General features: G+C 49.1%; 1 protein-coding gene across 3 annotated transcripts in view; it reads left to right on the top strand.

The window, feature by feature from the left end:
• The window catches only part of lrmda (leucine rich melanocyte differentiation associated), a 198,158-nt gene that overhangs the window by 112,046 nt on the left and 62,671 nt on the right, over positions 1–23,441 (top strand). The window contains exons 1-3 of one of the 3 annotated variants that reach the window (XM_076038432.1): positions 17,697–17,719; positions 17,824–17,950; positions 19,541–19,680. In XM_076038432.1, the coding sequence (XP_075894547.1) occupies positions 17,712–17,719; positions 17,824–17,950; positions 19,541–19,680 (275 nt within the window). In that variant the 5' untranslated portion in view covers positions 17,697–17,711. Of the gene's footprint in view, positions 1–17,696; positions 17,720–17,823; positions 17,956–19,540; positions 19,681–23,441 lie in introns of those variants that run through there. The other 2 variants (XM_076038431.1, XM_076038430.1) reach the window with 2 other exon arrangements.

Here is a 23,441-nt window from a genome sequence, read left to right as displayed (position 1 = left end):
TGCAAATGGGACCTTGTGGCGTCGGCCCAAAAAGCTGGGCGTGCCGGTCTGGAAGTTGTGCAAAACCTCTGTCGGTACTTTCCTCTGGTATGTATAGACCTCCTGCTTTCACGCGGCAAACAGCAGCAGCAGCAGCAGCAGCAGCAGCAGCGAGATGCAAGGGAGTAGAGGGCGGGGGGGGGGAGAGCTGCCTTTATGGGAAACGTTTGTGACCAGCATGACAGCTCCGCTTGATGGATGGGCCGCCTCCATCTGGTTGCAGTGCATGTAATAAATATCCATGCTCGTGTTTGACCTCTCTCACTTACCAGACACATCTTTCACTTTTGGGACATCCAAGGGGGACTCACAATTATGCTCTGCGCTCTCCGCTAGCCCGGGTGCGCGTAGCCAGCTTCTCTGTTTATGGGCCACAGCCCAAGGGCAAAGAGTCAAAAAAATAGATAGCTGTAAACAATGCTCTCCGCCGCCAGGAGAATTCCACCGCATTCAATAACCTTTAACACTTCCTAAGCCTGCGTCCTCCCTGAGCTGGTTGCCTCCTGCCCCATAATGCACTGCTGCTCCGCGCACAGGAAGGGAAAAAAAACAAAACAAAACAAAAAGAAAACCTTGACTCCGTCTTTTCACTGCCGGTTAGGAGTGTTGTCCAGGCGTAGGTCGGGGGTGGTGGTGGTGGTGGTGGTGGTGGTTAGCATGTAATGTGTTGAAGAAACATCCCAAAACCACATGGAAGAAGAAGGAGTGACAAAGGAGAAGCAAAGTCCGATTTTCACCTCCTCGAATTTCACCGCTTTCTAGAAAAAGGATTTAATTATCCGGGCGTGTGCAGAAAAGGTTATTACAGGGAGCAAGTAGATACGTGTCCGAGCTCTCCTGCGGGTCAAGCCGGCCCACTTGCGCTTCCCATCACATCACAGCTGGCTAAAAACACAGATAAGACAACACTCTGAGTAGCCATTATTATTCCTCTTTTGCCGCTCATAAACAGCAGTAAGTACGTTTGCCCTCGACGGTGACCCGTTACATTAGGCCGGTCGGCTCCTCAGTAATAGAAACAGATAGGCAGCCATTGGATTTTAATAAGGCGGGATAATAATGAGGCCGCGGAGCTGAGTGAATTGTAAAGCAGGAGGCTAATGAAGTGCCTATGAGAGCAGCGTGTGAGAAATAACCTATAACCTATTAAGAAACAGCCCAACTCCCTCTGCCTGAGTCCTGTAGCCCCTGATTGAATTAGTGCACTGTTTAATTACTGAGCATCCAAGATGGGGAGCTCTGAATCTAATTGAACTTTTTCATGCTTGCTGCACCCTTGGCCAAACAATTTGTTCTGTAAAAAATATTGAATTAACGGCGCTCGCTCTGTCTCCACCCGCATTGATTTTTTTTTTTTTTTTTTTTACAGCGCCGGGCCCGTCGTCGTCGGGCCGCAAAGAAATCAAAACGCGGGGCATTATTCACAATAACGCATATGTTATAATCACAGGGAGAACTTACTTAAAATTCAATCCACTTTGGCATCATTATCATGTATCAACATAATAAATGAGCCCTTCAGAGCATGGTAATTATAATTTGATAAATCATCAGCAGAAAATTAACTGGATGTCAAAACATTCATTGGAAAGGGTGATGAATGGAGGATGATTGTGGTGATGAATTGTGTTAATCTGCGCAGTATGAAGCCGGCGAAATGGCTAAGCAGCCCAAGATGGATGGGCCGCAGAAGCTGCAAGGTCAGGACACACAACTGCAGAATGGAAGAGAGAGTGTGGGAGGGAGAGAGAGAGAGAGAGGGAGAGAAAAATAGGAGTGAATGAAACAGGGAGAAAAGAAGGAAGGGCTCTCGCTCGGCTCGGCGCTCCGTCTTTTCCCACCGCCCCGGCTCTTTGTGTCGCTTTTTACCGGGGAGTTCAGCTAGTCGTCCTCTGAAGCGACGACTTGACTGAGGCTCACTTGGATTGTTTTAAAATTATAGTTTGGACACGGTTGAAAGGTTCTTCCTCTCCCCTGTTATTAACTTTTATGTCCTGCTAGTTTAAAGTACAAAACTGCCAGTACAAGATGCCCTTTAGTATTGCTCAACAGGACCACATTATTACATGTGTTTGGTTGTTCCCTCCCAATTGTGCCTGCTAAATCTTTGCCATCCATCCATCCATCCATGCTAAAATTATTGTTAGGAACTAAAAATCCAAAAATGAAAAGGGAAGATTTATAAAAAGGCACAAATCACATATCTACACCCCCCCTAACGAACACATTCAGTGTCATATAAAATCTTTTTTAGTTGTTGTTGTTGTAGGGAAGCTTACCTCATCTCTGAGAACACACAAGGCTTTTTGGCATTAAACTCACTTGGAGAGTCAGCTGCACTTCCCAATCATTAAAAGGAACGCATATGAAGCATGTGCAGAACCTATGTGGAATGCAACAAACATTAGGTTAGCTGGAAACTGCCTTAAATTAACTAGTAATAGCTAAGCTAGCAAACCAATGAACACCGTATAGTTTATCTTGCACGATCATGGCTGTGATGACGTTAGCTTGAGCGGTCAGCCCATAAATTGCTGTCAGACTTTCTGAGCGATCGGCCCAGCAGAAAATATTTTTGCTTCACCTGGTTTGTGAAACCCCTCCAAAGAAGCAACAGTTGCTAATAACCTATTGCTAAGTTTTGCTACCTAAGCTAGCACAAATGATTATCTCATTTTGGGGCATGTTTTTATTGTTCTGTTTCCTACTATGCATATAATGTGTATATAGTAATATATTCTTAACTTGAAGAAGTACTTCTGCCCTTCCTTCCATTGCACCACAATATCGTTGCATATTTCTATCCGGCGGCTGCTGAGCTTTTTCCAGGGGGCCCTTGCCGCCGATAATGAAGGCTTTTTTTTTTTGCCCCTACAAATAACTGTAATTACGCTTTGTCACTTTGGAAATGTGACAAACCAGACAGTATTTTCTTTCTATTGAATTCATTACGCTGACAGCCGCTCCCCTCCTTCCACTCTGCCGTCTCCTCGTCCTATGGCCCCGAGAGCGAACGCGCGCATACCGACGACAACGCTAACGGCGTCGCTCACACTTTTAGGAATGTCGTGTTGCGTGTTTACCTCTGCTCGGCCATGACCTCGGCGGGAAGTGCGTATCTTTGCCTGAGCTTTTGTTAAAGTGGCTTCACCACGCAGAGATCAGAAGCCCCCCCTCCAACCCCCCTCTCCCCCCCTCTCCCCACCGCCCCCAGTCACATCCTGTGGCATTTGCAGCCAGGATGTATTAATCTCCTTCGGAGCTCCGCACACCTCTTATCTGGCTGGCAGGTTGACATGTAAGGGGGATATTTCGCCTCGATTCCGCCAATGAATGCGGCACGCCGGCTATCACTTGGCCCACGCTTGCATAGGGGAAGGAGAGAAATCACACCTCTCTTTCTTGTGACTTTCATTTTCATTTGTGCTTCCTCCGATCGCTCTTTAATGTCGCTCTCCGCCCCCCCCCTTGGAAATTATCACCGGCCGTGACAGGAGCCCTGTCGACTGGAGGGGGAGAAAAGTGGCGCGCTGCCTCTTAAGTTTCTGATTGTCTAAATGACACAGAATCTCATCATACGGCTGTCTCCCTCTCTGACACCACAATTACCCATAATTCCCTCTGTCACTCACTGTCTAGAGGTTAGTACTTTATGTCTTGAACAGAGGGCGAAGACATTTACATTGGGACACAAGGGGGGGGGGGGGGGGGTTCACTTGTGTTGCGATTCATGCAATGCATATTCAAAATAACGCAAGAGAACACAAATGCTGGATACTATTTTGTCATTCCACCTTTAAACTAGAGTTACAAAATTATTTTTTTTAATTTTTTTGGTCTGCAACGATAAACAGCGAATGACACTGTGCCCTAAAATGGGATTGTGTAACTACTTCCTGTCCAGAACGTGGAGATGTGATCTCAAGATTCACAACCAAACTTACATAGGCCAACATATTCTGGTTGCAAGTGTTGTGTCAGAGGCAGATGGATTCATTCCCCGTTTTAGAAGGCGATGGCGAGTAATTAAAAAAATCAGGTTAAGAAAATTCCTGCCTAATGATTGAAACTAGCGTTAGCCAACAAGCTATCACTATGTTTTTTATAATGCTATCCCGCAGAAGGCGGTTGACAAAGTCTGCATAGTAAGAAAAAAAAATAGAGGCAGTATTATCGCACCATGTTTTCCTCCATCGTCCCCGGTATTCTTATGTGCCTCTGCAGGTTAAACAGTGCACCTTGCCATCCTTTTTAGCCCATCCCTCGAGTAAAGTGTTCTTCAAAGGTATATATTTCATTGCGCGCTGACAGCGCTGACACCATAATTGACCTGAGAGCTTCCATCTCACTCGTTTGAAATTCTCCCTTGTAATGTGTGTCAACCAGATAAAATGATTCCCATCTTCACCTCGGCCCCGGATTTCCATTTGCAAAGACGTCTGGCTGACTGACTGACTCACTGACTGACTGGCTGGCTGCGGCTCCGGTCTCTTTGAACGTGGGGATGGGGAGGGCGGGGGCGCGGGTGGATTCAGATGCTAATGGCTCCGTTGTTTGAAACAGGTGCTCGCGCTCGCGCACGCGAGTACATTAGTCGAGCGGGGCGAGCTCTCAGGTGAGTTAAATGGTTTGCGATAATGTTCGTATGCTCGTCGTGAAGAGCGCTTCGCTCGGCCGTGTCAGCGTGCGACGCTTTCACGGAAGCAAAATTGGTTTCAAGCTTTCTTAGGATTTGCTAACGACCTCCGGGATGCCAGGTACTCAAGTCTGTCTTCAGGAATGACTAACCTCTTCTTTTTGGCTAGTATCCCACATTAGCAGGAAAAAACAATTTAGACATGATAATCAACCTTATCATGGTGTTTTATTAGCTGAGAGCAGAGTCACTAATGTATAAAAAAAACAATTCTGCCATTACCCTTGCATGCTTATACATTAAAGTCCCATATTCAAAATTGTAAAGATAAACCTCAGCAGTGTTAATAATATGCATCTCTTACATCTCTGTGAACGCCCTTGAAATGAAGAAAGTCCAGCTGGCGCTTGAACGATCTCGATATCCACAGACTTTATTTTGAAAAGTCAAAACAGAGCTGCTCCATTGGAACTCAGGATGGCAATGCAAGATCTGAAAATGGACCAAAGCTGGGACTTTGATCACTGGTAAACGTGAAAGGAAGAAGTCACCTTGTAATTCATGCATGCAAATTCCCACTGTACAGTGAGGACAGACCTGTTGCCGCTGCTCAGTCACGTTGAAGCACGAGGTTTCGTGTCTGTGTGAAAAAAAAAATTCTGGCTTCTCAGCGATTGGTTGTTTGGAAAACCTTCTTTGTCCTCGTCCCCGCTCTTAAACTCGACTGAATTTCCCCATGTGTCTGTGATAAAGACCGACTCTGATGTACGTTGTGTCATACTAAGAAGCTCTGTGCACCTGCAACACCTCGTGCGCTCCCTTTGGTCAAATTGAGAGGCTTTAAGGATTGTGCAGAACAATGATGTCCCCAAACATCTGCCAGTGCTGTCCTGCCATGTTGCCAGGAGACGTGCATTTTCAAGTCATTACTACTTTTTTTTTTGGGGGGGCGGGGGGGTTGGAGGGTTGGGCGCGGGCGCAGCTTGTTATTAGATTAATTAACACTGTATTGACAAATTGTTATAAGCCTTCGTGATCCTTTCTCACCTTTGGAGGCGCTCTCCATTTTTTAATCAAAGTGATAATGAAAAAAGGGCCTCTTTTGAGAAGTGCCTGCCTGCCTGCCCGCCCGCCCGGAAAGTAAGAGCTAACACATCAAGCGGCATCACTTCTTCTCTCGAAGGAGGAAAAAAAGGCCCCTTTGAAGAGCTGCTCGTTAGAGCTGCGAGCGTTGTGTTGAACAAATGTTACCCGTGTGTTTATTTTTCCTTTGTGGGCGCCAACAACGGCGTGGAGGAGAGGGCTCGGTGCGCGGCGCTCTCTCCGCCGAGGCTGCGAGCGAGCGAGCGAGCGAGCGAGCGACCTTTTCTAAAAGACGGTCCGGTGCTGCTCAGGTTCACTGGTAAGCATGTTGGACATCCGGCTTTGTTCCTCTTATAGGCTTCTTATCAGGGGCCTGATGCGGTTGTCCCCTCGCATGTTCCTCTTGTACCTCAGCCGGGGCCAATTCGGTGGCCCGAGTGCTCAAATTGAGCCATTTTGTCTCACTTTGAAACAAACCGGGGCCTATTATGCGTGTGTCCTTTTTTATTCATACCTCCTCCTCCTCCTCCTCCTCCTTCCTCTCCTCCTCCTCCTGCTGTTGTCCACGTTGGCCGCGCTTGCATTCCCCTGCTCTCAAGTTTAAGGAACGCCGGCCCCTGTGAGGGTCAGTGTTTCCACTCCGGCTGGTGTCAACTTCAATCTGGGACGATTTGCTGTGAAATGCGTGCCATGGTGTGAGAGGGGTGTGTGTGGGGGAGGGGGGGGCGTGCAGGTCAGAGGTAATTGATGTTGCTTATTCATCCGCTCTTCCCTCCGCCGCTCTCGTCGCAGCGTTTGCCGCGATTGTTTGAAGATTTAGCACAGGTCTCCGGGGCCCTGAGAGGCTGCGTCCCCTCCACCCCCGCCCTCGGCCGCCCTGGGCCCTGTGTTTCCACCTAGCGGGGGGTTCGCCACTGGGGGAACGCACAATGGGCCCGCCCGCACAAAAGCGCCCCCCCCAAGCCCAACAAACACAAGCGCCCGGAGGACATCGCCTAGCATGATACTGAGCTCCGGGGGCGGCGGCACAATGGCGGCGGCACAAAAGGGGGCGATTCTTCTTCTTCTTCTTCTTTTTTTTTTTCTTCTTCTTCTTCCTTTTTTTCTCCTCCGGGCTTCAGGAGGACATCTAGCATGACAAGCAGGGCAGCTCTCACTGTGATTAGACATGGGGCAGCTCTGACCGATGGCCTCGCCAGGTCTGCCAGCTATCCGCAGAAGGGCTCCTTGGAAAATAATTAAATAAATACGAGGCGGCTTAGAGGCCAAGTTTCCTTCCTTCCTACGCGGTGAGCCGACGCTATTTTTTACCTCCACCTGCCGGAGCAGAGAGAAGCCCCGCCTCCTGTTTCAAGCGCAATAGAGGAACGTCAATGACGAAAGCGAAGCTTTAATCTGACCCCTGGCATGTTTCGTCGTCTGCCTGGGTGGTACATGTCCTCCAGGGACAGAGAGAGAGAGGGAGGGAGGGAGAGAGAGAGAGAGAGAGGTGAGCCCGGCGAGGAGGTCCGGATCATTACACAATGAAGAAGACTTCTGAAGGAGCCGCGAGTGGGCCGCACAGATGACGCTTAACGATGTTGACAGCAATTCACCTCTGCCGAATTACAGAAAGATTTGACTCGACTTGCCTTCTTTAATGAGGCTCACTCGGCGAAAGGTAATGGGCCAGCAGACTGAGAGAGAGAGAGAGAGAGAGTGAGGGAGCCATTTGTTCCTTAATCCCTGTCAGTCACAGCTGTTTTTTTTTTTTTTTTAAAACAGCCAAGTCTTTGTCATCTTTTTGTTTTTTTGGGTTTTTTTTTATTGTTTTTGCGGTCCGCCCTCCTCCGTCTGTGTGTTTTGGCCTCAGATTAAAGCGGAACGTGAGTCATTGCGGTGCTATAAAGGCCCGTCGTACGCAGAGCGGGTTTCCATAAAGCCTTTTACCGCGTAATAGGAAGAAATTGGCATTAGTAAAATTTATGCAAACAGCAATATTTGCTCTAATTTGCAGGAAGGTTTGTGTGTCTCCCTGGAGGTTTCGGTCAAACGGGTTTGTCGATTTCATCCTCTGCGTGTTCTCCTCTCGTAGCTTTGCCCCTTATGTGGCCTCGTTAATGTGCATCAAACCACTTAATGGAAACGGCACTGGCTTTTCTATTATTATAAACTGTTATAGGCGTTATAGGGAAACATACATTTTTTTTGTTTTGTTTATTTCTTTATTTATTTCTTGCCTCCTCTCCACTCCAGTGAACGTGCGTGTTGTTTACGTGCTGCTCCCGGAGCAACAAGACCGACTCCAGCCAACAGCTCACTTGCTATTTCTAATCATGCGTGAGTTTGTGTGACAAAGAGCTTAACTGACAGCGCGACGGTTGATTTGCAGCACAATTTTTTTTTTTTTTTTTTTTTTTTTTTTTTTGTATTTCATTTTTTACCCCTCCCCCTCCTCCCTTTTCTCCCACATCTAACTGTCATTCCATCAACGTGGCGTCTCCGTCTGGCTCTTTGAATGTCTCTCGCTGAGCAATAAGCGTGTACATCCGGTGCCAGTTGTGCACTGACGCCGCCGCCGCCGACCTCGAAATGTGAACGTTTAAAAGTGAAAAATGACGGCGTTCGAGTTCGCCAATTCTCTTCCCTCTCCCTCCTGAAGGCGCAAAGAAGACAAAACCGTCCCCGGAGGTCAATTCAGTAACTTTGTTGTTACTCCGCCGGTGTGACTCTTGTGTGGCGCCACCTACTTGTCAATCATCGAGGCTATTAATAGGCCCGGCGGGGCCAAAACAGCTGCTGCCTCCTGAAAACAAACAAGAAAACAAAGAAATAAAAGTTGAGGCAAGCAAGATTGCGAGGCGTAGCGCGGATGCGTGCGTGCGTGCTCCGTGAACCGCGCGCACGTGTAACGATGTTAAACGAGTCCCGGTCGGATCATTTCTCACGCGGTGGCGTCTGAAACTCCTGTCGCCGGGTAGAACTGACGGCCGCGGCGTCTAATTATCACATTGCGCCACACTTGGGCATGAATCATACACCAATATTGCTCTTTCTGGCTCCCTCTCTCTTTTCTCTCGATGTACCTGACACTCAGCAAACGACTTAATAATATGCTAGAAGGGCAGCTAATTATATTGTGATAACGGTCTGATGAAAGCAATAAAGGCGGGCCGGCGAATGAGCGATGAGCGTCGTTGCGCCGCTCATGTTATATCTGGATCTTTAATTATCGGAACCCCCCGCCCCCAAACAGGAAGCGCTTTCGTCACCGCTGCGTTTTATTCTTCATGCCATGAGAATTTTACAGTTTGCCTCTTTTTTCTTTTTTTTTCTTCTCTTGCTCCTCCCTTTCTGAATCATTATGCTAATCGCGGCCGGCATTAAATGATATGTTTCTCCGCGATGATGTTCCCGGCAAATTGAATCCCTTATCAAGTTAATTACGCCGTGTTTGCGGGGCCCGCCGTTGCCCGTCCCCCCCCATTCGCCCTCCCGCCCCCTTCTCCTCCTCCCCCAAACCCACCATTTGCACGCGACACCTGTTCCGTTTTTTTTGCGGGATTTAGATTTCCTACAAATGTCATTACACGTCCTCCTGCGGAGCGCTGGTTTGTCGGGAGGAGGAAGAAGGAGCGGCGCTGAGACCACACGCTGGGCCTCTTCCTGTTTCTGCAAAACAGCCCGGGCTGACTGACTGACTGCGGCGTCTTCAGGTGGTGCAATAAGCAGGCGGGCGGGCGGGCGGGCACGCAGGTTGACACACGCATCCGGCAAAAAGGCCTGCGAAAGGGGGCGGAGGTAGGCGGGGGGGGGGAGGAGGGAGGAGGGAGGCGCTCCCGAGCACCGGCATCAACACCAGCAGCCGTCGCTGGCTGCTTTTCCAAACTTTTTAATTAGCACTAATTACCTTTGCAGGAAAATGTTGAGGCTTGAAAGGATTTGTGTCAGCAAGTGGAAGATCAAAGATTGTGGTGCTGCGCATTTTAATCTGAGCACTGAGGGGGTAATAGTGTGTGTGTGTGTGTGTGTGTGTGTGTGTGTGTGTGTGTGTGTGTAGTGGTGGTGGGGGTGGGGGGCTGGGGGGGAGCAGGGGGGGCGATATGGCATCCCAGGTGGTACTTGAGCAGTCTACCTCTAGTAATGCTGTCTAGCAATCACACCGCAGGTCCTGTCACATTATAAACATTTCTGCAAATACAAAGCAACCCGACTGCTGCTGCTGCTGCTGCTGCTGCTGCTGCTGCTGCCGCCGCCGCCGCCGCTGCTGCTGCTGCTGCCGCTGCTGCCACTGCCACTGCCACTGCCACTGCCACTGCCGCTGCTGCTGCTGCCACTGCCGCTGCTACGTCTGGCTTGTTGTGTAGTCGGCTCATCGCTTCCGCTCACTTGCTCTCCCTCTCCCTCTCTTCCGCCGGCCGGACCCGTCAGCGGCGCGCGCACGTGCCGCCGGGCCGCTTGGTCGGACTGACAGGCATTTCATAGAGGTTTTTTTTTTTTTTTTTTTCCCTCTAATGCATGCCTGGACATCACTGTGGCAGGGTCATCCATCAGACTTCAAGACAACATCGATCATTTGCCATGAAGAGAGCGCAGCCTAGTGATTATTTGCTATTAGGTGGATGCTGAGGCATACAAATGGCTGGCAGTTGACAGTTGAACTCACTCAAACGTATTGCGGGACGGCTCCCTCCCCTCCACCCCCACCGCCCCCCCCCCATCCCTCCTTCCCTCTCATGGAAACGTTGACAAGTGCTGAGCCCCCGAACGTCGTAATGACAGAGCGGCGCATGCAAGCAGCAGCGGCGGCGGCAGCAGCGGCAGCCGCCACTGACAGATTCTTCCGCACAAATCGCACCATCTATTATTTAATGGCCACTTTATTTTCATGGCCGCGGCGCCCGAGTTGATTCCTGCACTTTTGCAACGCGTTCGTACTCTTTTGTTTGTCCATTCTTTTTATTAAAGGACAATTCACGGTGGAAACGGTGGGGGCCGCTTCCACCGTGGCTGACCGACCCCGCCGCCGTAATTCGGCGGTGTTTTACGCACTTAAAGATGTCGGCGTGGGTGGGGGGAGGGGGGTGGAGGCTTCGCTTGCACTCGTTTGTGCCGCGTCGATGTTCCTTTTTCCGGTGACTTGAGATGCCACAAGCGAAATTGATTTCCAGCCCGACAGAGGAGGCTGTTTGTCATGTGGATGGACAAGTAATCTTTTAATACAAACATCCACGAGACGCATCGGCCAAGACGGCGAGCGCCCGGCCAGAGGGCCGGGGAGGAGGAGGAGGAGGAGGAGGAGGGAGCTGTTGCTCTGAGGAGAACTCAGTCGATTCGCTGAAAATCTGGACGTCATCCCTCCATCCGTCCCTCCGTCCGTCCCTCCGTCCGTCTGCCCGCAGCGGGCTGAAAAGAGCAGCCGTGTCCTAATTCTCAATCAGGTCGGTGTCGGGGTCGCGCCGGGGGTCACGCTAGGCTCATGCATGAGGTCGGGCCTGGCAGGAATGTCTGTCAAGTGTTTATCCCTCAGTCGATCCCAGGGTCACACATTCAAGGTGAGGCGCTGACGCCAAGCCAAATACAGTGGCTTTGATTTTTGATTTTTTTTTTTTTTTTTTTTTTTTTTTTTTTCAAATATCCGCCCCTCTCTCTTAGCGTGAGTGCGTCTGTGTGCGCGTGTGATTTTGCAGGATGGGTCCCTGGGTGACTCGCTGCGCTCTCGGCTCCTCTCGCCAGCTCTCGCTAATGACACTGAGACAGAATATTAACCTCAAACACTCAGCGGGAGCGCCGGCGGGGGGGGGCTCGGCGTACAACTCAGGCGCGGCGGGATCCACCGCGGCGACATCATTCACGCGGCACAGGAGCGTAGCCTTAAACATTTAACGCACCATGGTGTAGACACTTCGGAAAATTTAATTTGCAATCCCTGGCCATAATAACCTCACCGCCGCATGAGGAATGGGACTGACGGCCACGTTGAACTTCCGAGGCGACAAGGAAGTTTTACTAATTGCCTTATGATTGAATACCTATGTGTATACATATATATATGTATAGATAGATAGATAGATAAATAGACAAATATATATGTACATATATATAGATATATATATTTATATACTATATATATATACATACTGTATATACATGTATGTAACACTATCTTATCTCACAAACGTGAGTAAATCCCTCACATTTCTGCAAATATGTCATTATATATCTTTTCATATTCATTAAAGAAATGACACTTTGATACAATGTAAAATAGTCAGTCGACAGTGTACAGTGTAAATAATTTTTTGTATATTTTTTTTTTTTCTTGTACTTAACATGCCGTCTGCGTTTTGTTGCAAAAATGATGTAAACCGGTGTAAAGTTCAGTCTGACGTGCCACTTTCAATTGATAGCTTTTGTGGGCCCCGGTGATGCTCTTACACGCTGGCTGTCAAGAGCAAATGCGCGCAATTTTCAAAGCAGATTAAGAGTCGAAAGCCGCGCATAAAAGGCGAGATTTGCTGGTGGCGCCAAATGTACTCTAATGATTTGCATCGCCATTAATAGTAATTTGCGGCTGCCTAGGAGGAGACGTGTAATCCCCTTCCCATGTGTGAATTGACACGCGTGCGGGGAGGGCTGCGCCCGCGTGTGTGTGTGTGTGTGTGTGTGTGTCCTGGATGTGTGATCTTTAAATGACTGCCACCTGAGGCCTGGCAGCGCGGAGCGAAGAGTGCCACACTGAGCGCTGGCTGTCTAAATGTGAGGCGGAGAGGGGGGGTGAGAAAAAGGCAGAGCTGTGGGGGAGATGGAGACAGATAATGACAGTCTAATTCACCGCTGCCATCGGAGACGCCACGCTCGCAGACGTGTATAGGCCGTTAAGAAAAAAAAAAAAAAAACGCCGCTGGAGGGGGCAGAGAGAGCGCTGGAACCGAACCTGATCGGCGCCGCGTGGAGGCAGTGGGAGGGAGGAGGGGCGGGGCTCCGGGGGGGTTGAGGAGGGGCTTGAGGGGGAAGGGGGTAGTGATGGTGGGGCGGGGGGAGGATCACACGGGCATTAATTTGCTTTACAGATAGTGCGGCCTTGTTTACCACCAGCTAATCCTGATAGCATTTTGACGCTTTATTTTGGTAATGGTGTGGTTTTTTTGATGTTTATTTGCGTTTCTGTCGCGGGGCTGGCTACGGCGGCGGCGTCAAGCTAGCAGGCAGGGTTTAAGATTTAATCCTAAATTTCCTCGCGATGATCCGGGAATAATTTGCCACTTGAATAAACTGTTCAGTAAGTCGCCGGGGTTGGATGTTGCCTTGAACAATTTTTATGATCTGACGTCAAAGAGAATTTGCAGATATTTTATCTGCAAATTGGATTAACTAACCAACTAACTAACTTAAGAAAAAGTGCTGCAATGCCCCATGTCAGTTCTCGATGGTGCCGTTCTAAAACTAAATTGTGCATCACAAGTGTCATTTCTGTCAATTGCAACTGTAAAAATTGCATCGCTTTGCCAATTCTTTGGACTTGGATTGGGACCGGCCCATCCCTCGCTTACCTCCGTGTCTGCATTGAGAACTTTTTCAAGACTTTTCGGACCAAATGCTCCCCATCTCCATCCACACAGTCGCCTCCTCGCTCAGTTTATTAAAGCCAGTCCGCACTCTCAGTTCCTCGAGGTCCATTTGTCACGGTGCCTTTTCGATGGCAGCCGTTTCGCCAGCGTTCTCTGAAGGCTCCATTATGCACATAAGAAGGCCATCGCGGCCGCACTATTGGTCAATTCATCAAACATTTATCTGTTGCCGTCTGAGCAGGACGTCGATCGCGGCGATGCCTCCTGCTTTTCTGCATCGCCGTGATCTCCCGGAGGGAAGAACTGGAAACCCGAAAGCCTTGAGGAGGCTCAGCCGCTTCTCAAAGTGTCTCTGCAACGCTTTAGTACACACTGGGCCCTCAGGGGGGAAAGGAAAAAAAAAAAAAAAAAAACACAACTTTTTCTTTCTGTGCTTTGCTAGCTGGGGAGCCTCCGCTCTGAGATCGCTATCGCCGTTTCATTAGAAGAATAAAAGCTTTTCCAGCTCGTCTTGCATTATCTCCGGAGCGGCGTGTGGCAATTTTCTTTTGATGTTTTTTGCCAGGAAAATGTGCAACCTGTGACTCATTTAGGGGAGGGTGTCAAAAGCGGCGGGTGGGGCGGGGCGGGGAGGGCAGGGTTAGGCGAGGCGAGGCTCCGTCGCACGTGTGACACAGAGCCGAGCTTCAGCCGGCCTCCGTTTCTCACGCGTCGCCTCGGGATATCTGACATGACACGGGCGCTCGCCATTGGCAGGAGTGACTGACACTTCAGCCAATAATGGCGGAGAGTGTTCTTCCCCCTGTTGTCAGCGGCGGTTTATCAATCACTCTGTCTGCATTAGTATTAGTGTATTGATCTGGCCGGGTCGCCGTCTCCTCTCCCGTGTCCTTGTCTCGCTTTTCTTGTCTTTTTCTCCACCCCCTCCCCCCCCCCCCTCCTCCCACCAACCCCGGCTCGCTAACTTCTCAGGCCACATGTGCAAAATACACTTCTTTTTTTTTTTTTTTTTGTCTTTCCAGACGGCACATCCGCAGATCGCGGAGACTTGAGTGCGTGCGTGCGCGCGCTGCGCCGAGAGCACTCGCCCTGATGCACACGCGGGGCTAAGTGCTAGTCAAAGCGTAAAGACGGGCCGGGTGAAGTATTGGCTCTGACAATGAGGCTGATCATAATTATGTTAACAAGGAGGGGATTCATCGCCTCACCTCGTTAAAGCTGCCCCCGACCCCCCCCACCCTCTCCCCCCCTCCGTCGCCCCCTCCCCCTCTCGCTCTCACTCTCTCAGTAGTTAAGGGCTTGGAAAACGTTTGATGTCCAAATAATGTAAATAAATCTCTAAATATGTGGAATAAGTTCAGTTGGTGTATTTTGAGTCAGTTTCCAGAATAATAGTGGTTTCTATTATTTTACTATATTGTTACTTGTATTTTAAATATGCTTAGAATGTAACTTTAAAGGCCCTTTGTGTGATATTTAGCAGCACGCGATGGTCAGATAGAATGCTGCAATCATCTTTGTCTTGCTGTGAGTTCAGGGTGAAACCATGCAAAGCCCTGAGCGGTTGCATGGTGATTGCACAGTACATACATGACACAACATGGCTGCCTCCTCTATGTGAATATAATGTCTTTCTTTGCCGCTATCGGCAAATGAAAAGAACAACCAGCAGCGTAGCTGCGTTTGCTCTCGCTCAAATTCTCCTTCTAAAATTTGAAACAATCTGCAAAACAAGTTCTAGCAGTCACACCACGTTTGCAACAGCTCCTACATTTGCAAGTGCGGTGCCACCAAAAGTGCATTACTTTACATTTGCTGACTGAGATGACTTTTCGAATCAACTCCTGTCCACTTCTGGTGGTTATGTTTCTTGTCAAATGCGGTGTGTTATTGTTTCCCCCTCGTAGCCGCCGCTTAGCAAACCTCCGAAGCGAGAGAAATCAAGTCAATTAGCATCAGTCTTCTTAATAGCAAAAGCTGCTTGATTATTATATATTTTTTTTTCCCCCTCCCTCTCGCAGGCAAAGTACTTTTTACCGCAGTGCTTAAACTTTGTTAGTTTTCCAAGCTGCGCATTAAAACACAGAAAGCTTATAAAAAGTAATGAAAGCGGCTCGGTAAATCTGCAGAGGGAGCGCTGCAAAGCTGGAGAGTATTAGAAGTTCAATCCCTGCACTGTAGTTAATGCTGCATGGGACTCAGTTGCGGTCCCCTGGCTGTGAATTTAACTGATTAAATCAGCCAGTGCACGCAGCAGTGGTGACATGAAAACAACAATTAATAAGGCTCCCCCCTGTGCCACGAGGCTCCCTTTAACCGAGCAGCTAATAACATAACCCACAGGACTGCAGCCCATCATACACACGCACGCGCACTCACACACACACACACACACACACACTCACGCACGCACACACACAGGTGGCGATGGCTGCCAACTCCTGTTCGGCCCTGAAAACCCAGCAATGTTTATCCAATTATGTTGCAGGATTGTGTCTAACTACGCGCTTTGAAACAAAGGTCTCGCTCGCAGATGAATGGTGTCTTGTTCGTAATTGTGTCAGCGCAAACTGGGTTTAAAAAGCGTACATATTGTTTTGCTAAATGCCAACGGGCGACGCCGCCTCAATTTTTTTTTTGGGGGGGGGGGGGGCTGATGAAACATACGGCTCTCGCACAAAGTGGAGCGAAACACACATTTGGCTCTGTTTTGACAGCTTTATTGTTTGCAATCCAATGTGCTTGATTACCTTTTTTTTTTTTTCCCCCCCCTCCTCCCAATAATATTTTTCACAAAAACAGCTGTTTAACTACAGGAGGCTTTTCACTCTTATAAATGGGAAGGAAAAAAAAATAATAATACAACTTCCAAAACGGGGTCGTATTTCAAAGACCTCTTCTGGCTCCCCCTTCATCATTTTGTCCACGCGTCAGTCACCGTCGTGTGTTTAACAGCTTTGTGGGGACCGTGAGTGCACGGTGTTACAAAGCGTTTCAAACCGACGCAGGCCCGTGCGAGACTGTTGAGAGGCTTTCTAGTCTGTTGTTTTTGCTTTGTCTTTTATACACGACTCTGCATCAGGGAGAAACCGAGAGTTTTTTTTTTTGTTCTTTGCGGATTCAAGTCAAGACTCGGATTCAATGTCGGCCATCTCGATCTGCCGTTACCTCGGTGTGAGTGTTGTGGGTTTTTTTTTGTTTTTTTTTTTTTTTTGCCCGTGACTCCGCCGTGCACTCTGCCCTGCCCTCTTTGTTCCGCGCTGCTCCCCGCTATCAATTTGCAGATTGTCATAAAGGTGTTGCTTTCCATTAGCCCTCCGGATTGTTGTGTATTGTGACAGCCGCTGACACGAGGCAGATCCAGGAAGGAGCAACACTTCACGCCGCGGCTGTTTAGACCGCGCTTTGTGTCTCCGCTCGACTGTCTGGGCTGGAATGTGCGCCGTATTTAATATTTACACAGGCCCCAGCGTCGGTGTTATCCATATGGCTTCTCGTATGCTGCCGCCGTGGATGTATTGCAGAGCTGAAGAACTGAGTCAAAATATTCTGGCTTTGTTAATGGCTGTTGAGTTTCAAGTGTGAAAGTAAAAAAAAAAGAGAGAGAGAGAGAGAGAGAGAGATTTGCTCTGCGTTGACTGTGTAACGTCCAATGTAGCGGATTTAAATGTCAACAAAGTCAGCAGCGTGTTGAAAGTGTGTCAGATTTGTCGGCACACACATGTCCTTTGTCCACATTTCCTGACCTGAACTTTGCAGGCCCCCCCTCCACTTATAATGCATGTGTGAATGTACACATGTGTGTGTGTGTGTGTGTGTGTGTGTGTGTGTGTGTGTGTGTGTGTTTGAGTTGAAATGACCCCTCGTCTGTCTTTTCCCCAAAAAGAAAATAAAAACAAAATCAGGAAAGCTAAAAATTCCTATTTTCAATTTAAAGAAATCTTAAAAAAAAAAAAAAAAATCTTATTCCTCGATGTTAAAATCCCAACGCTTGCTCGGCACGCCGGCGGTGGCGGCGGTGGCGGGGGGGGGTAGAAAAAGTTTTCCCTTCTGGACCATCTGTGATTGTGAGGGTATTCCGGTTCCTCTGTAAAAATGATTGATGACAAGTTAAATTTGTGTCTGGGGAGTGAAGGTGAACTGTGACAGAGTGATTTGTCTTGGGAATGGAGGGTTAGGGTCAGGCGAAACCGGGCGCCTCAAGGCACAAGACATTGACAAATTCATCCTGCCCGCCGCATTTCTGAAGCCTTTTGTTTTGAATCCTGGCTACTCACAAGTGACCCCCATCCCTCATCCTGCCAGCCGCTGAAGGATGCCTCACCATGCCAGGGGAGCTCAGCACCACTAATTCTTGTCATTCACTCCCCTGACAGGCCCGGGCCCACACTCTCCACACACATATGAAAGAGTGAGGCTGTGCTTTTTTTTTTTTTTCCTGCAGAAGGCCGGATTTTGGAAGTCGTAACACTTTTCTTTTCTTTTTTTTTTTCCCCTGTTGCCTTGTTATTGCAGGTCACTCGCTGGCCTCAGAATGTTCACTGAGCTGGAGGAGCTGGTGGTGGACAACAACCTGCTTGGGAACGACCTCCGCCTGCCCAGATTGCCCAGCCTCCACACCCTGATGCTCAATAAGAACCAGATATCCTTTTCAAATGGACCCCTGGCGTTCCCTTTGCGGGATTTTCTTTTCTTTTGCTAATTTGAATTAGACTTACGCCACCGTGTGCAGTGAATCAAATGAATCGTAGTTTCTAAAAATCTGGTAGTTACCTGTAATTAGTTTTGTGTTGCAAATAAACAAAAAAAGAATGTAAAGGTACTTGGTCATCATATGGCTTCACACAGGACTTGTTTTTGAACCACAGGGACCTCTAGTGGACACTTACATCAGAGACGCCAACACAGATCTGGCTGCTTCCCCTTTTAAAACAAAAATATTATTATTTTAATTCTGTCTATTTTTAAAAAAAAAAAAAAAGAAAGAAAGAAGGAAAGAAAGACCTGTATTTCATTTCCCTTCATGTTTTTTTGCACCGTAAGTGCTGTTGGAAGGAGAAATGATTGTGCCAGTGCGTCTGCTCTGAGATGCTGCAACCACCCTGCCTCACTTTTGTCAAATGATCTCTCCTGTACGTCCCCGCTGCACCGCATCTCAGCCCGTTGATTATAACAACCCACATTCGCTCCGCCGCCCAAAGTAAACACAGACACACACACACACACACGCGCGCACACACACACACACACACACACACACACACACACACACAGCCTCGCTGAACTGCATCACCGCCATCATCGCCGCTTCAGAACAAGGTTCGGCAACGGCGTCCTGTTTTCCCCCTCCAGCTCGCGCTGCTGATCCTGCTGGGTAACGATGCGCACGCTCCACACACACACGCACACACACACACACACACACACACACACACACACACACACACACGCGCGCGCGCGCGCGCACACACACACATTCCAGAGTCAGACATTAAAAAGTGGGGCTCCTTGAAGTGTGCGCCTGGGACCGAGCGCCGCCGGTTGTGAAGTGGTCGGCACATGCTAATAGGCCAATTATGTACATCCTGTCGTGGCGCGGTGCCATTTTAAAGCCGGAGCAACTGCATTAGTGCAGTTGTATTTTGACACTTTGGGGGCTCAATTTTCCAAGTGAATGTATTAGTGATGAATGCGGCAGCTTTAGAGGCTGTTTGTTTTTGGGTTTTTTTTTCCCCTCTCCCTCTGCCTCTTTTCTCCACGTTTCGTTAAAAGTTTTCCACGGCACGGCTCGGCACGGCTCGGCACTCGGAAGCACGAGGCTGTTTGAACCGCAGGGGCATCCATCATTTTGTCACCGTTCTGCCGCCCCGCCTCGGCCACCGAGGAAATGAAAGAGACTCGGAGAGGGAGAGGAAAAAAGAAAGAGAGAGAGAGAGAGAGAGAGAGAGAGCAGGAAAAGCGGCAGCCAAATTGTGTCACGGCTATATGCCAAAGACCCGCACCTTTAAATTGGCCCCGTGTCTGCCCGCCCGCCCGGTCTCGCGAAGCCACCGGCGAAGCCCTCCCCGCCTTTTTTGGGGGGGGCACCTCGCGGAAGTTTGACAGCGACGTGTTTTAGCGGCGACAGGCCCCCCTGTGGAGGGATGAGGGGGAGAGGCAGGAACTGCGCCGCCGGCCGGTAAATGCTAATGTAATTAACAGCGCCAGGTCCTTGACATCCGCCCTCTGACACCTGACTGATATCGAGGGCCTGCTGGAACACTTGGCGGACGTGACCCCGTCGCTGGAGTACCTAAGCCTGCTGGGAAACGAGGCCTGCCCCAACCAGCTGGTCAGCCTGGATAAGGACGAGGACGACTACCAGAGATACAGGTCAGCTCCTGGAGGCGTGCGCGTGTGTGCGTGTGTGTGCGTGTGTGTGCGTGTGTGTGCGTGTGTGTGCGTGTGTGTGTGTGTGTGTGTGTGTGTGTGTGTGCGTGTGTGTGTGTGTGTGTGTGTGTGTGTGTACGTGCGCGTGAGCAGCTTGAGTCAGACAGCTTTGACACTGAACCGTTCAGAGTGATAGCTTTGTGTAAGTAATGCATGTGGAGATGCCCCCCACCCCACCCCACCCTCCTTTATTTATTTATTTATTTAAAAGAAAGAGGGGGGAGGGGGGGGGGGACAACATCAAGCCTTCCGACGTTACACAAGCAGCAGTCTGCGGGACTGAACCGCATCACTCTAAAAGCTTTGTCAAGCCAACCCCTCCTCTTCGCGCGCTCACACGCTCCTCGCTTTTGCAAAATGGATTTTATGTGTGACTAGTCAGCACCACAAATGAGTGTTTACTAGCCTGCCTTACCAGAGCAGATGATGCATTAAACATCAAGCCGGGCCCCGAGCCATGCAATATGACCACCATTTGTCAGGGTCCTTTACATGAAATGCGATAAAAGGCGAAAAGCATACTCTCTTTTGTCTGTTTTAGCCTTAAGTGCTTGTTTCAGACTCTGTGTTGCCTATTAATCATTTACCACCCCTGCCTTTCTTGAATAATCTTTTCTTTTTTTTTTTGCCCCCTCCTTTCCTTCTTCTGCCTTCCCTTCCCCCCCCCATCACCTCCCCACCTCCCCTCCTCCCCTCTCCCCTCTCCCCCGCATGCCCACCCCGCTGCCGCTGCCGCTGCCGCCGCCGAGCAGAAGCGCCTCTATTTTGACTGACAACGTCAAGGGTCCTGTAATGTAATATTCATAATCTGTCACATAGTAAAACGTCAATTTGAGCGCGATGCAGATTTCATGTCTGACAAGGTTAGGCTGCATGCAGGTCGTGACAGCCCTGGCCTTGGGCAATAAATACCCGGCCCAACGCCTTTCGGGAGCCCTCGGTCTCTCAAGTGAAATACCCAGGCGTGTTGCATCGGCGGCCCAATTAGCGCCATGACACAGAAACACGCTATTTATTCGGCGGCGCGTTGCGTCGTCTGCGGGGAGGTTAAGTGTCCCGGGCCTCGGCGGAACGGGCGTCTGAATCGGCCGTTGTTCCTGCAGGATCACGAGAGCTCACGGCTGTATACGCCTCACACGTTCCTAAAGGTTCCCGTGTCTTCCTGAAACGTTCCTACCGTAGTGTTTCTCCAAACACGTTCTACTCGGCTAACCCTCAAAACCCGGATGTCTCCCGAGAGTCGACGTAACTTGGTCTTTTTTTTTTTTTTTTTCCCTCTCTCTCTCTCTCTCTCCCCCCGCCCCCCTCCTCCTGACCTCCGTCGTGTATAAAGATTAACATATCTTTTGGTGACATTTTAACCTTTTGTCTCGAGGAGCGTTATCAGCGTGTTAGATCTCCTCTCGCGGCAGATCAAAGTCTTTAGCCCGAGGTGCAGCCGCCACCAGCAAGCACTTCATGTTCGCTCAGCCTTTATTCTTTTGTTCGGCTGGCGAAAAAAAAAAAAAAAAAAAAAAATGCAGTGGCAAAAATAATTACCTGCAGTCTGTGTAAATGCTCACTGTTACTTTTATCTTTGGTAGTATTTGTTTTGCATCACTAGCACGCTCTCTGTTCATTACACTTTATTTAGTTACAGTTTTTGGGCCCATGAATGAATGAAGCTGATGGTTTCAATCGAGTCCTCTTAGTTTTTATGGGATTCGCGGTTGTGTTGACACAAACCAAATGTTGAATAATTGTAAACTCTACTTTCAAGCTTCCTTCTAGAAACTCTTTTTCCATTGTGTTGCCTCTTAAAGAAAAAACTGAAAAATGAAAGCAGAGAGGACCCGATCGACAAAACAAATTCACCCTGCAGTCATGTTAGAATTGACATCACACAACAAACTAGTCCTGACATGAAAAAAAAATCATTTGGTCCTTTTTTTTTTAAATTCGAAATATGAACTGATTTTAATTTTGAATTCATGCAATAAAAGTATGATGTTCAAGAATATGTTCAAATATCTCTTTTGTATGTATCTGGCACCACATACATAGAATCAAACCTGTCTTCTCAAGCGGCTTCTCCTGTGGTACTAACAAGCTTCTGAGTTGCAATTATTAGTTGATTTGTCGTCTTCAAATAACCTTTTCCAGAGGCTGGGATGACACGATAAGGACAGTAACACCTACAGCCGGATCATTTTTCTCCTGCACGCGTCTCCCGTTTTGGCGTGGTTGCACCATTAATATCCCTCCTGGCTGACAGAGCCTTGTCATTTGCTCTGACCCCTGTGATGGTGGGTTAGCTATGGAGAACGACCTCTCCGCATCTCCCAAGGGCATCTCCACATTTCATCATGGAAATGTCCTGAGCGGAGTCCTTCCACAGGCTGAGAGACACTCGATGCGACGGTCGGTGGGGCTCGGGGGGGGCAGCTTTGAGTTTGAGTGCCTGGAATTATTTTTCCTTTAAGGAGCCATTTAAAGCCAAAGTCGTTTATTTTCCTTTACTTTAAAGGTCCCACGTTCGGCAAAAATCACTTTATAACACAATATGAAATACTTCTCTGCCTTGTCTATAAACTCGTAAGTCCATTCAGTCTTTCCGGGCTACTGATGCCTCTCTCAGGTTAATGCAACAAGCCCAACCCGATGCTTAATCCACCCGCTGAGACCACCTTGTGACCGCCACGTTCCCCTCCCAAAGTATCAGCTTGAGAGAGCTGCATAGTTGTCTTTTTATGGAGTTACTACATAGGTGTGTGCACGGTAACTCATGCAAAAACGCACTGGCAGAGTCGGAGGGGGGGGGTTGAAAACTAAAAACTAAAGATCCCAAACTGTGAACAACACGAAGCCTTTAATGCGCAGTTTCTGCTCTTTCCGCGCCTTCTTACGAGCGTCAGTCATTTCCAATCTGAATTCCACCGGGGATATTTTCACTTCCACGTCTGTCTAAATGCGTCCCGCCCCCGCCCCACCGCCACCGACCCCACCCCGCCGAACTCCTTTATAATTCTCAGGTGTTGAAAACTTGACACCGGCCTTGCCATCTCCCCTCATCGCCACCGTCGCCGTCGTCAATTTGTCACGACTCCCCCCGTGCGCGGGTCTTGTCTGCGCTCGTACGCCGCCGTCCTTTCTCACCCTCCACTTAGGTGATGCATGCGTGTCCTTTTAGGCTCACAGCTCAGCCTCCTGACGTACCGCTCCCTCCCTCCCTCCCTCCCCCCTTCCCTCCCTGCCTGCCTGCCTGCCTGCCTGCCTGCCTGCCTGCCTGCCTGTGAAAGAATCTGTTGTCATCTATGTATTTCTGCCATTATCTTTTGACGTTTCTCTCTCTCTGCCTGCCAATGAAAGACGGAGGGTGTCTGAAAGCCTTAAGAGTTATCTGCGACGCCGCCGGAGTGACAGCTCTGGCAGGCAGGATGCATCTCTTTTCATGCTATTTATATGTCCTACTTATTCTTATCATCTTTTGAAGGTTATTACACGCGAGAAAATATATGGCCATTAAATCTGCATCGCAGATAAATCTCGCTAATCACGCCCCCCCCCCACCCTCCAAGTTGAGCTAATGTCTGCATTTACATATTAGGACACGTGTCACTTTGATTAGTAGCGTCGCCGTTCATGTCGCTCTCGCCCAGATTCTGTGTTTGTCTCCCTGTCAGCAGCACGGCCCGCCGGCGCAGCACCGTACACTTAATGAGTTC

The sequence above is a fragment of the Nelusetta ayraudi genome, unplaced genomic scaffold, assembly GCF_046127955.1.
Source record: "Nelusetta ayraudi isolate G7.1 ecotype Tasmania unplaced genomic scaffold, CSIRO-AGI_Nayr_v1 ptg000056l, whole genome shotgun sequence".
In the NCBI taxonomy this organism is placed as follows: domain Eukaryota; kingdom Metazoa; phylum Chordata; class Actinopteri; order Tetraodontiformes; family Monacanthidae; genus Nelusetta; species Nelusetta ayraudi.
Note: the sequence above shows the minus strand (reverse complement) of the source record. Positions and strands in the feature narration are given on the sequence as shown.